We start from the raw sequence: 12295 nt of genomic DNA on the forward strand, positions 1-12295 counted from the left end.
GCAGTTGAAGTACAACCGTCCAAATATTTTGAACCAAAACCGGCTTTTCATAAATCGATAATTAACTTATCATAAGTTGATTAACACATTTCTATAAATACTTTCCCTATAGTTGCTTTTTTTTTTTTTTTTTAAAAAGATTAAATTTTCCATAAAAGAATTCATATTCTTTTTCTCTGACTCCCTACTTCCCAACCAAAACCAAAAGACAAAAAGGAAATTTGTTATCCTCCCTTCCAACTTCTTTCTCTTGAAAGCATATGCTTCAGCCGTTTGTGTAGAGAAAGATCTATCAGATATTCAAATTTTACGCAGAGAGAGAAAGATGCCCAAACAATGATAGTGGCACGAACATAGAATACATATATAAATGCGCAAGCATAAACACCCAACATGCCACACATTTCTAAGAACTATTCAGTACATTAGGCATTGTGACAAAAAGAACCTCCATACAAAACAATAAATTTTCCCAAATGGTAACTCTAATAATGTTTCATAAACCCATAACTACACAAAGTCCCTTTTTAAATAACATGATCCTAACCCTGCATTACAAAACCAGAAGTAAAACTAAGACAAGGTACACAATCCTATTTGACGGCACAGTAGTGAGACTCCCCTATTATTCTCATGCAGTTGAATTTCACAATCTTAATTCTCAGAGACAAATTTACAAACATTTATTCGACCCAATGTCCTAAGTAGTACACCGACTTTTATACAAACATAAAAATATCCTCAAGACCATAGAATCTCAAAACTAAAACTCTCAACCTATAATAAATAGGTTGGATTTTATCCTTTAACTGACATGAAATTCTCCACTTGCGTGTGCTTCCTTGACTCTCTTCTCATACTCGTCTTCCTCTTCTTCCTCAGCAACATCTTCCTCCTTTTCAGCATCTTCTTCCCCTCCCCAACCAAAGCCTCCAATCGATCGAGAAGATGGAGGGGGGATTTTGGCCTCTCCCACAATTTTCATGATATCCTCTGCACTTTGGAGGGAGAAGCTTGGGTTTTCTTTCCTGTAATACATGGCTTGAGCTGCCTCTGTTAGTTCTCTAGGCAAGTTCTTTAAAAACCATGGGTGACTCTTGATTTCTTTAATGGTGATCCTCTGCAAAACAAGTATGTTTTAAAATGGTAAAATTTCAAAATAAACTGATCATCATGATGAAAGAATGAGAGAATCTAAAAAAGGGCACTCAAATGATAAAGCATTGGAATCCTCTGCAAAACAAGTACGTTTTAAAATGGTAAAATTTCAAAATAAACTGATCATCATGATGAAAGAATGAGAGAATCTAAAAAAGGGCACTCAAATGATAAAGCATTGGAATGCAAGGGGCAAAAAATTTATTGAAGAAGAAGTTTTGAGCCTACACTATAACATCTAGTCCTTAAATAACATATGCAAATGATTACATGTTGCAGAGCACTTCACACCCCAAAAAATGAAGCCAAAATTATGTCAGAGGAACAAAAAAAAAACAAAGCAGGTATGTGAAAATCCTCTTCCCAGCCAAAATAAAATTTCTTGCTTTCTTATTTCCCTCCAAGAACATTTGACCAGTGAAAACAGGTAACTCAATATCCAAACAGAAAATAGCCATGCACATTAAGAGGCCAGCTATGGAGCACAGAAAAAGAGGCACAATCTGATGTTACGGTAGGGGCCTGTTAATAATACATAGATAAGTAATACTATATTTAAAAACATTGTTTCAAAAAAAAAAAAATCAATAAACACAAAGCATCTCCTCCCACTTTCTCTTTTATTTTACAAAAATTCTCAATATATCACTTCCATTGTAATTGCCAACAAGATTATTTTACTTTTTTTTTTATGAAAATGAACAATTAATGTTGTTCTTTGCTCATAATCATAGTTGTAAAATCAAGTTTTGAGTCGTGAATCAAAAGTCCAATTTTGGGAATCGAGAATCGAGAATCAAATTGAATCATAAGATTTAGTACAAATTTCCAAAATCAATTCTAAACGATATGCATATATTGATGTACAAACAAGTAAAATAGTACAATAGATTTAAATTTTGCCAATATAAAAATCATGTTTCACGTGTATGTTTTTCCTAAGCAAATGAAAAGGGAATGAGTCAAGAAATATTAATAAAAAAAAATGAACTTGTTGTTTAAGGAAAAGAAAACAAGAAAAAAAATAGTAAAAATCTGAGGGTCTATTTGGTATCATTGTTGTTTCCTATTTTCAATTTCTATTTCTCCAGAGTGAAAAAGCAGATTATAAAAATGCGTTTGTTTCTATTGTCAATTTTTTGTTTTCGTTGCTAAGTGTTTGCCAAAAAACTAAAAACCAGATTTTATGATCTTCAATTGTTCTGACAACTCGTTAGAAATTTTAACATCTAGAAATAGTTTTTTTGGATTAAATTATTCATTTTATACATTTTAAATTAAAATAAAAATTAAATTATCATATAAATTTAAGTATAATTAAAACAAAAATATACATAAATTTTAAAAAATAATAATAAAGTCAATTACAAAATATTTTGACTATTTTTCAATTGTTATGTCTAATAAAATTTTTATTGTAAAGTAAAATTTGAAAGTAGAACAATTAAGTAAAATAATTATAATAAATTTTATTTTTATTATAGTAATTTTTTAATGTATATTATTTGTAATTTTATTATTTTAATCATATTTTTATAATATTTTGATTTAAAGATGAAAATGAGCATTTTTTTAATTAAGTTTTAATTTATATTAGTTTTATAAATGTTAACCAAACAAATTGCTGGTTTCTAATTTTTAGTTTTCGTTTCTGGTTTTTTATTTTTGTTTCTCTAATTTTTAATAGTGATACCAAACGACTCCTGAACCTTTGGTGTTTATCAACAATTAATATTTCATGCACATTGTTTCTCAAATTAAAAATAAAAAATAATTAACTATAAAAATGATAATAATTGAACGGCCTAATTAAAGAACCCTGTTTTGTATTTTAACAACACAACAAAACATGAGTACCGCCTTAGCAGAGTGTTCTGCCCTGTCTTCTCAATAGCAAAAAACTGTACTCCTAGAGTGAAGAATGGTCTTGTGAAGACAATATAAGACCTACAGTTCTATTTTCTCCTGTTTTTTAGCACAAAATGACAATAAGGAATGGAAGGTAATTGTTTAAAAATACGAAAAAAGAAAAAGAAATGAGGTTTTTAATCAGTTGTATCTATCGGGATATAATAGGCCTAGAAACATGTGAATTGATAGATTCAGATTGATTCATCAAATTTGTGATGTCAATTGATAGATTCAGCAATGATTTAGTTGTTTTTAGATTCAATAGTAAGTTTTGAATTGATTTGGACTGGGATTGATACAAATCATATGAATCAAATCGTGAATCATGAGTCTAACAACTATGCTCATAATTATGATTTTTCATAGATAAAATAAAAGAAATCCATATAACAAGATGTTATTAAATGTATAAAGCATGTTAAAGAAGTATCAGCATCTCAGTTGCAAAGCCATATTGCAAGGTGTTTTACATGTTTAAAGCATGTTAAAGAGGTATCGGTGTCTCTAAGTGACACCAGAGAAGTGTCATAGAATTATCTGGCACTAAAAAACACATTTTAAAACTATGAACACATTTATGAAGTGTCAAATACATGTCAGAGAATTATCAAATAAGTGTTGGTGTCAAACAGAGATAACACAAACACTGAACCCTTCTAAAAGTGTTACTTCTACATAGGTGGCCAGTCGAGCAGTATGGACCTTTAGCAAAATAACCCTTTGGCTAAAATAACCCTTTGGCTTTTGTCCTATTTTGGTGTCGGATCACCAACATAGTCTCACTTCTCTTGCAAATAAAAGAAAAATAAAAACTAATACAATAAAGTACACTCTGAATGCAAGAAATTGTATTACTCATATCACCAGCAAAAGTAAATTGAATGAAACAGGTTTTTCAAGAGGCTTCATGTTCTACAGGCAACAAGTCTCAGGCCCACATCTTTATTGCTATTCACAGAAGCCGGATACTGCTTTCAAATAGAGAATATAATATTAGAAAACATAAAATGTAGACAACTTATTGCTGCTGAGATTCTGGGGTTTTGGGAAAAGTAGCTAAGGGAACTCTTTATAGACTTGCATGGTGTATATTATTTAGACTAATTTGCCCAAGCTGAACTTTTCAAAGCTCAAACAACTTCTTTCCCTTCGCTATTGGGCACAGTAGCCTGGAATTTTTGGAGGATTTTGCTGTCCAATCTTCCAAGAGATTGGAGGGCAGCATATTAGCTGCTCTAGCCGTTTCCTGAAGGATTTCTTGTCCTCCATGTACTGCATGTACGTTCAGTTTTAATGGAATTTCTCTTATTATATATATATATATATATATATATTTAAAAAAGAAAAAAAAAACTGTGATAGAAAGAGAGCTAAGAGGCATCAAATAATACAAATATGTGTGATTCCACTTCTTAAAAGAAACTTCAGTAACTTAAAATCATACATACCCTGGCTGAATTAGCAACAAATATACGAGAAAGGAGGTGCCTACAATCTTGAGATATATGCACATAGTCGGGGATCTTGTATTGAACAGCCATTATTCGCTACAAAAGAACAACAATACTCGGATGACAGACAAAAAAAAGTGATTGATTGGCACTTGACAGACCCCAAAGAGACAAAACTTACTTGAATAGTTTTCCTGAAATTCTTTGGGTCTTCTTGGTCTTCAAAAGGGTATGCCCCAACAAGCATAACATAAAGAGTAACCCCACAGGACCATACATCTGCCAACTGAACAAACAAAAATCAAACTTAAAAGCTGCAACTTGAAAAAGTATTTCATATCCACCATTTTAAAGAAAGATTTCCATTTAACATAACTGCAGAAGATAGATTGTAAAGTCTCTGTTATAGGAGAACAGTTCACACTACCAGCCATTTCTGAATGTTTACGAGTCCTCTTTTCAAATAAGTAAATAGGGCCACATGAAAAAAAAAAAAAAAAAGAGAAGGGAATTTGATTAACAAGAATACTTATATCACTATTTCATGTGTGCACGTGTATAAAGACAAAGATGATCGACATAGAAACACATGCAAGACTATTGCTTAAAAAATATTAAAACAATCAACACAAAAAGGGAAGAAATGTCGCTTAGGTCCATAACACCCCATTCCAGTGTAACGTTCAGCACCAGAATCTGCTGTGGCAATAACCAATGATTGCTCTGGAATGAGGGATTTCCACAAAATATGGGAGTCTTGCTCCCATCCTCACCTTATGTAACGCGAGCTTCCATCCAGCATTCAAATTTATGACAAGTATGTCCCCAATATTTAGTCAATTCAAATAAAAATGCTCCTCTTTCAAGCTCAATGCACCTTACTACATCCCCATTTCAACAAAACAACCACAGCACTATCCATCTTGCTGTCCAAAACCCTAACTTGCCAATGCATCCATGTTTCTTTCTTCCTCCCCAGTCACCAGTTCACTGATGCCACTCCAGTAAGTCTTCACTGATGCAGCTCTTCTTCCTCACTGCTTCTCTCTCTCCCCCTAAAAAATATATGTGCCCTAGGAAACAAATTGAGGGGCTCACTGGTGTGCACAATGCCTACTCTATCTTCTAGATCTGACTGGAGACACAAAACTAATGAATTTTCAAACCATCTTCTGCTTTGTTGTTTATATGGACTGTGCTCTACTCTTTTGAGACCAGTGGAGATGCTGTTTGTTGTTTTCATTTTTTTTTTTTTTTTTTTTGTGGGGTAAGAAAAATTTTATTACCAGTGAGCCAAATATGCACAATAGGAGGAGAACATGTCCTCCAAAGAGCAAAAGAAAGCACACAGAAAATTACAATAATGCTGCCTTCCAACCTCTAGGAAGGATGATGTTCTATTTTATTAGTTGATGGATTAGAGATTTTTTGCTGTGTGTGTGTGTGTGTGTGCGTGCACACGCGTGCGTGTGCGCCTGTGGGTGTGCTAAAGTACTGCATTAGAATGTACATATGGTCAAATGCTGTATTTATATGTACTGGTACTCCGATGAATGTTTGTATAAATAATATGAGAATGCTCTGCTGCCTATGCTTCAACTAATTTACAAAAATGTCCATGGAAGCATATTTTATATCTGGTTGCTATATTGTTTAATAAATGATGGATTAAGGGGATTTGCTAGATTTATAAAGTTGTAATGTGCTGCACACATGATCAAGGAACCATCTACGTGCAAAGATAGTAATGGTCACATGCATGTGTTCATGGTTAGAACCCAAAAATTCACTTCTCCCAATGCCCATCAGGCAATGATCCTGGGCACATGGGTGAATGAGTTGCATTCGTTGAAACACAATATGGAACATGTACCAGTGCCACAGCTTTACGGTCTTTCCAGTCAAGAAAGTGGTTCACCTTCTTCTTTGCACATACTAATGGCAATAACACATCGATTTTTAAAATTATCGTAGCAAGTGATCCTACAATCTTCAAAAATGCTCACTACAAAACTTTGTTTTAGCAGTATATTTATGTTGAAGGATGCCATTTTTATGCAAAATTAAATAAACAAGGGCAACATGTCCAAAGAAAATCTTGTTATTAAGGAATTGTCTCCATTTGATTACTTGGGTGAAGTTCATTTCAGTCGTCAATATAAATATCCATTTGAATATAGACACTTTTAACTCCAATATTTTTTAATTCTATGAAAAGTTGATGGTGATCAACATATTTCAACAGAAGGGAGTTATTAGATGGGCATTGTAGATACAGTTGAAAAGTTCAAAGCCCTTCAAAAAGATGCATAGGTGAAGCCTTGCATGAAGATTGATGACATAGAAAAATTCCGATTTTTCATCCACATTATTATCAAAATTTTAAAAACAGCAGAGAAGAGAATACGCAGGAGGAAAGAAAAAAAGCCTTATTTTTTGTTCGGGTAACATCATCTAGATTCTAGGTTTTTATTATTAGGAAACTAGTATTTCTTAATTTATTATTTTCCTCATTTCAAAGCATTCTCAGAATATAAAATGCCCTATCATGTATGAGTGAGAAGAGTGTTGATTTTGATATTTAATATCTAAATTTATATGGACTTTGACCCTTCTAATCAAGCACTAGGTTCAGTCATGATGATATAATCCGCAATTGGCAATGCCAATCTAATATTACACCTATATCATACAGCAATGTTATAAAAGCCTCAATTGATGCCCACCTCAAGGGAAAGCAAGCCTAAAACACCTTGAGGTCGATCTAAAATGCCAAATCCCAGAAAGGCTAATGTGAGGCTGTCACATTTGTACAAACGGCACACTCTTTGCGCTTTTTTAGTTAAGACCTACGAATTTTGAGTGTGTGATTCTAAAGTTTGATTTGGCTAGAAAATTTTGACTCCATATTCAGATAAAAAGGAATTCCATAATATGAGCTGATTTTTAAAACTCTTGAACCTCAACCTCCCCAAAATAATTGTGTTCCATCTTAGATCTTGAAAATAACTTGAACTTTGTAATGTTATGCCCATCCCTTATCATGATTTACGCAGTATATTTAAGTCAGCAATTTTTGAATGACCAACAAGTAGCTTGCAAAGTATATTTGATTTTTTTTACATGATATTTGTGATTTTTTATTTTTTTTCTTTATTTTTAGAATATATGTAATTTATTTACATATTTTTATCTGGAAATAAAATTCTCAAAAAGGCTTACATGGTTACACCTCACCTATTAAAGGTTAAAATCCGTTGCCTTACACCTTTGCTTTTAGAAGAATACCAGAGAACTAAAAAATCATGCAACTCATATCTTTAGTCCATGTAGAGTCTTTGTCAATTGAGAAATTTTTATTCTGGACCAACTAGTTTGTATCAGTCCTACACACATCTACCAAATTAAATATTCCATTTAGATTTCTTTTTGTGCATAAATTTTAGTATTCCTACTAAAATAGATCAGGCTAGTCTAATGGTGTACTGAAAGCTTATTTGAATTTCCAAAGGTCCTCAAAAATGAAAATTTGAGGAATATTTTCAAATTAAATATTTTAGCCATTAAATTTAGTGAACCACACCCCTACAAGTGTAGATAATATTATTAATATTAAGTGTGTATTTCATTTAGTAGTTTGAAAAGCTTTTGGGGGTAATAGTTAGCATTTTAGTGTAGTTTAGACATTTGGTAAATTTCATTTATTTTTTTTATGTTTTTCTTACGTGTTTGGTAATGGTCCTAATTTTTGTGATGGGCAGTCATCAAAGGCTAATAATAAAACCTAAAAAATAAAATGTTAGCAAAAGCATCAAATTGTAACTTCTTCTGACCACCACCTCCAACCAAACTAGCAACCAAAAATTAAACTCAACAGCAACTACAAACAGCAAGAACAACAACAAAATAATGAATAGCAACAGCAACCACCGGCCCGCAACCACATTACCCGAACTGACCCTAAGAAGCTTCATAAAAGCATGCTGAGCACTTCTTCAAATATTATAAAACATGTACTGAGTAGGAGAATCTAAACAATCCTACAGAAAGTAACCTCCACTCTTCCAATGGCCTAAGTAGTGAAAAGAGAGAGGTGGAAAACTGAAAAAGAATTCCAATAGAAATGAATTTTTTTATTAAAAATAATCATAAAGAGAAATGAAATCTAGAAATTCTCTCCCTCTCTGTCGTATGATTGATGACACAGTTTAAATGTGGCTGCAATTTCAGTAGTATCATTGACATATCATCAAATATGTTGAATGATATTTTAAGCCAAGATCTCCAAACAAAACAATCTTAAGCCATATCTTAAAAAGGCAAAATTAACCCTAGTATTTTCATTTCAACGATTTCTGAAATCCAAAATTCTAACGAGGGTCCATGACTTAAGGCCTTGAAAGAGTTGTTCATCACGACACGATGAAAACCAAACCTCAAAACAACATTTTGGTACACGAGCGTTAGAAAAATCCTTGAAAGATATGTTTCTTCTCTACGCGGGAGAGAAGGGGTAAGGGGGAGGAGAGACAAGATTCCCAGAATGATAAAAACTAAAAATAAAACAAAATAAAAAAAATATCACTCCTTCCCATCAGAAATTAGGCATCAATGTCCTACTTTAATGAGAAAGGGTGAGGGAGTAATAGAATTTCTTTTCCCAAATTCCTAGTACCCAGTTCTGACTACAGAGTTAACAGGCTTAAACAGTAGGAGATCAACAATAAAATATTATTAATGATGGAAGAATAAAGAACAAGTTTTCCCTACCAATTTCAAATTCACAACTGCTTTGTGAACCAAAGCTCATCAACCACAAGACTCATCAATATTGGCAAGTCTTGCTTGGTATTCACTTCGAAAGAATAAACATAATAACAAGTTTACCTTTCCATCATATTCTCGCCGAGAAAGAACCTCTGGTGCAATATATGCTGGAGTGCCAACTGTTGATTTAGGTCTCGAATGCAGCAGAGATGACTATAGAAGAAGATAATGAAAATTGAAGTTCATAAATTTGTCTTTATTATAAAAACACTGCAGAATTATTGAAAAAGCTCATCGTACTGATTATAAGTCACAATTTAACCTTAGAATAACCAAAATCACAGATTTTCAGGCGTGGTGCAGGGCTCCCATCCAACAGGGTATTCTCCAGCTTCAAATCTCTGTGGCATATTTGCTAGAACAAGAGAAGAAAATGGAATTATCATGAAGAGAGATTTTAAAGAAAACAAATGTAATTATTAATTATATTCAGATAGCTTTTTACCATGGCATGACAATAGCAAACCCCTGAAATAAGCTGCTGAAAAAAATATCTAGCCTGTAAAATTTTAAGGCACAAGAATTTAATAAAAATTCAAAATATTTGGGGGTAAAAGTCAATATTGTGGTGCAGAACAATAACTTTGGAAGATTAGAGACAAGGACAGTTCACCTCATCTTCGCTGAATCTTCCAGCATTGCAGATGCGCTCAAAGAGCTCTCCTCCTGCAGCATACTCCATGACAATAGCAAGATGAGTGGGAGTCAGAACCACCTGAAACCATATTCCAATTAACACTGTTAAGAATGGAAAAATTACAATTCATTCTTCCAAAACCAGAAATCTTAATCAAAAATCTAAACCAATGGCAGGTAATAGAAAATATTTTTGACATATAATGAATGACTTTTGACTATAATCATGCGCACATTATTATAAAAATTAAAACTTAGAACAACATATTGAGCACTATTTATCAGTTTTTTCTCATAGATCATAAAACCAATGGTAAATTCACTACCCTAAGTTCCCCAATGCAGCTATGGCTGTAATTAGCACAGCCCCATCAAAGGCATGACTTGCCATGCAATGAATGTAATCTATACATCACATCTACTACCTGTGCAGCATTCAAAGCAACAACTTCCTCACCTTAATGATCTCTAAACCTCTCTGTAACAACTAGGAACTACTTCCAGAACATCACTCTCAATAAAAACCTAACAAACCTGCATAGCAAATTTTTAGCCTCCTGAGCACAGCTCTCATTTTTTGTTTTGCTTTTGGCACTACTTCATTGAGGATGTCTAAATATAAAAGTAATATCAAACGTTTGCACGTAATATATATATTATTATATTAGAAGATTGTTACATGTTACCTCGTATCTTCAGGAGCAGCATGTAAAATGCCTTCACGAAAAGGCAGAAATCACACTAAATCAAGCATCAACTCCCGCTGTTTTCTATTTCTATTTTGATTTAAAGTTTCTATGGAAAGAATCCCTCCAGAGAACCATAAGCAAAGTAAATCCATACAAACACATTGAGAATCATTATCTTTGCAGATGAATCAAAGTTTGGTCTTTCAACCCAAAATAAAAGCCCAAAAAAATAAAACAAAATAAAAATACTAGCCTCCTTGAATCGAATTATGTTAGGGTGCCGGAGCGATCTGTGGTTTATGATCTCCCTCGCCACATTCTCATCGATCTGCACCCAAAAAGAAACACAAATAAACCGATACACCAATCTATTCGACCTTGGAGTTGTGCGTGTCAGCTTATTTTTGTGTATCGACATGATTTGATTTGAAATGTCGAGTATACAGACCTTGTGCCCTCGTTCAATGTATTTCATGGCAACAAGCTCTCTCGTCTCCTTGTTCCTCATAAGCCTGGCGACACCAAAGTTTCCAGATCCTATGTCCTTCACCAGCTCGTACTTCTCCATTCCCTCCCTCTATGAATAAAACCCAATAATCCTTCAAATCTCACAACAGTTTCAGCTTCAATTCATTTCATCAACACCCACAAAACACAAAAAACTTCAATCCAAGAGCTCCTTTAAAAAACAATCAATTAAAAATCCTAAATTCAATATTTCTTTGCAGAGAGAGAGGGAAAGACGAGGATAGAGGGGGAAAAAAAAATTTTGAAGGGAAGAGATCGAGGAAAGAGGAATTAACGTTGCAGCTTTAAGGGGTTTTAGAGAAAAGAGGAAGAATTTGAGAAGTTTATGCTTCAACTGTAAGATTTGTGAAGAAATCGAGAGAGAGAGAGAGAGAGAGAGAGAGAGAGAGAGAGAGAGAGAGAAGAGATGGGAGAAGGCGCAAGCAAATGATATTGGGAAGATGAGGAGGAAGAGAAGAAACCCTCAACAGGGAAAAGCAAAACAGCCGTATCAGTTTCACAGAAGGAAAGAAGAATCTCACTGTATTTTTTTGACGAGAGATGATACAAATGAGAGAGAGAGAGAGAGAGAGAGAGAGAGAGAGAGAGAGAGAGAGAGAGCTCTGCAAACGTACAGGGGGGAAGACAATCACACACTGCTGTTTTAGAGGGAGAGAAAGATGGAGGGCGGAAGTGCATAAATAGACGGGCGAGGGAGTGTGCATCTCACTCTTACCATGCTAGTCGGAGGAGCCACGCCAATCGAACGAGTCTTCATTGAGTGGGACACGCGCAAGGGTCCGACAGCATTTTGCAATTTGCATAGAATGATAAGACGGGAACGTGCGCCTCCTTACCGTTTTCCATTTTTATTAAAGTGAAAAGACACTTACCTCCCCTAACATTTAAAAAAAACACAACAACCTTCCTAAACTTTTTAAAATTTAAATTTACAAAAACTCATAACTCTTCTATCAATACTCCCTTAGTATTCAAATGAAAATAAAAAAATAATTTTTTTCCCTAATTATGATCTCAACCCTAAAGAATTGCTAACTCTCTAAATGTGGTGCCATCGGAAAATTTTTTTTCTTTTTATCCTTATTTACATAATAT

The 12295-nt window shown here is 33.6% G+C and overlaps 1 protein-coding gene across 4 annotated transcripts; it reads right to left on the reverse strand.

Annotated features, from left to right (window-relative positions):
• Positions 1-467: 467 nt before the first annotated feature.
• On the reverse strand, positions 468-12005 carry LOC131164629 (serine/threonine-protein kinase SRK2A). 4 transcript variants are annotated; one of them, XM_058121959.1, is made up of 10 exons: positions 11916-12005; positions 11121-11295; positions 10926-11000; positions 9961-10062; positions 9793-9846; positions 9610-9702; positions 9408-9500; positions 4702-4806; positions 4518-4616; positions 468-1120 (listed from the first exon to the last, which is right to left on the reverse strand). In XM_058121959.1, exons 2-10 carry the CDS (start codon positions 11238-11240, stop codon positions 806-808), a joined length of 1056 nt encoding a protein of 351 aa, XP_057977942.1. In that variant the 5' UTR covers positions 11241-11295; positions 11916-12005; the 3' UTR covers positions 468-805. The 4 variants fall into 4 exon arrangements, with proteins under 4 accessions (XP_057977942.1, XP_057977941.1, XP_057977940.1 ...); XM_058121958.1 differs by having other exon boundaries at positions 11815-11925; XM_058121957.1 differs by having other exon boundaries at positions 11121-11926.
• Between the last annotated feature and the right edge of the window lie 290 nt (positions 12006-12295).

This window comes from Malania oleifera, chromosome 9 (genome assembly GCF_029873635.1).
Source record: "Malania oleifera isolate guangnan ecotype guangnan chromosome 9, ASM2987363v1, whole genome shotgun sequence".
In the NCBI taxonomy this organism is placed as follows: domain Eukaryota; kingdom Viridiplantae; phylum Streptophyta; class Magnoliopsida; order Santalales; family Ximeniaceae; genus Malania; species Malania oleifera.

What these genes read in the sequence shown, in the direction of transcription:
- LOC131164629 (XM_058121959.1), bottom strand. Translation starts at nt 11,240, where the DNA reads ATGGAGAAGTACGAGCTGGTGAAGGACATAGGATCTGGAAACTTTGGT. An exon ending in ACATAATTCGATTCAAGGAG is followed by an intron (nt 10,063 to 10,925) that starts GCTAGTATTTTT and finishes ATATGGTTTCAG; the next exon opens with GTGGTTCTGACTCCCACTCA. An exon ending in TTTGCTATTGTCATGCCATG is followed by an intron (nt 9,703 to 9,792) that starts GTAAAAAGCTAT and finishes CTCTTGTTCTAG; the next exon opens with CAAATATGCCACAGAGATTT.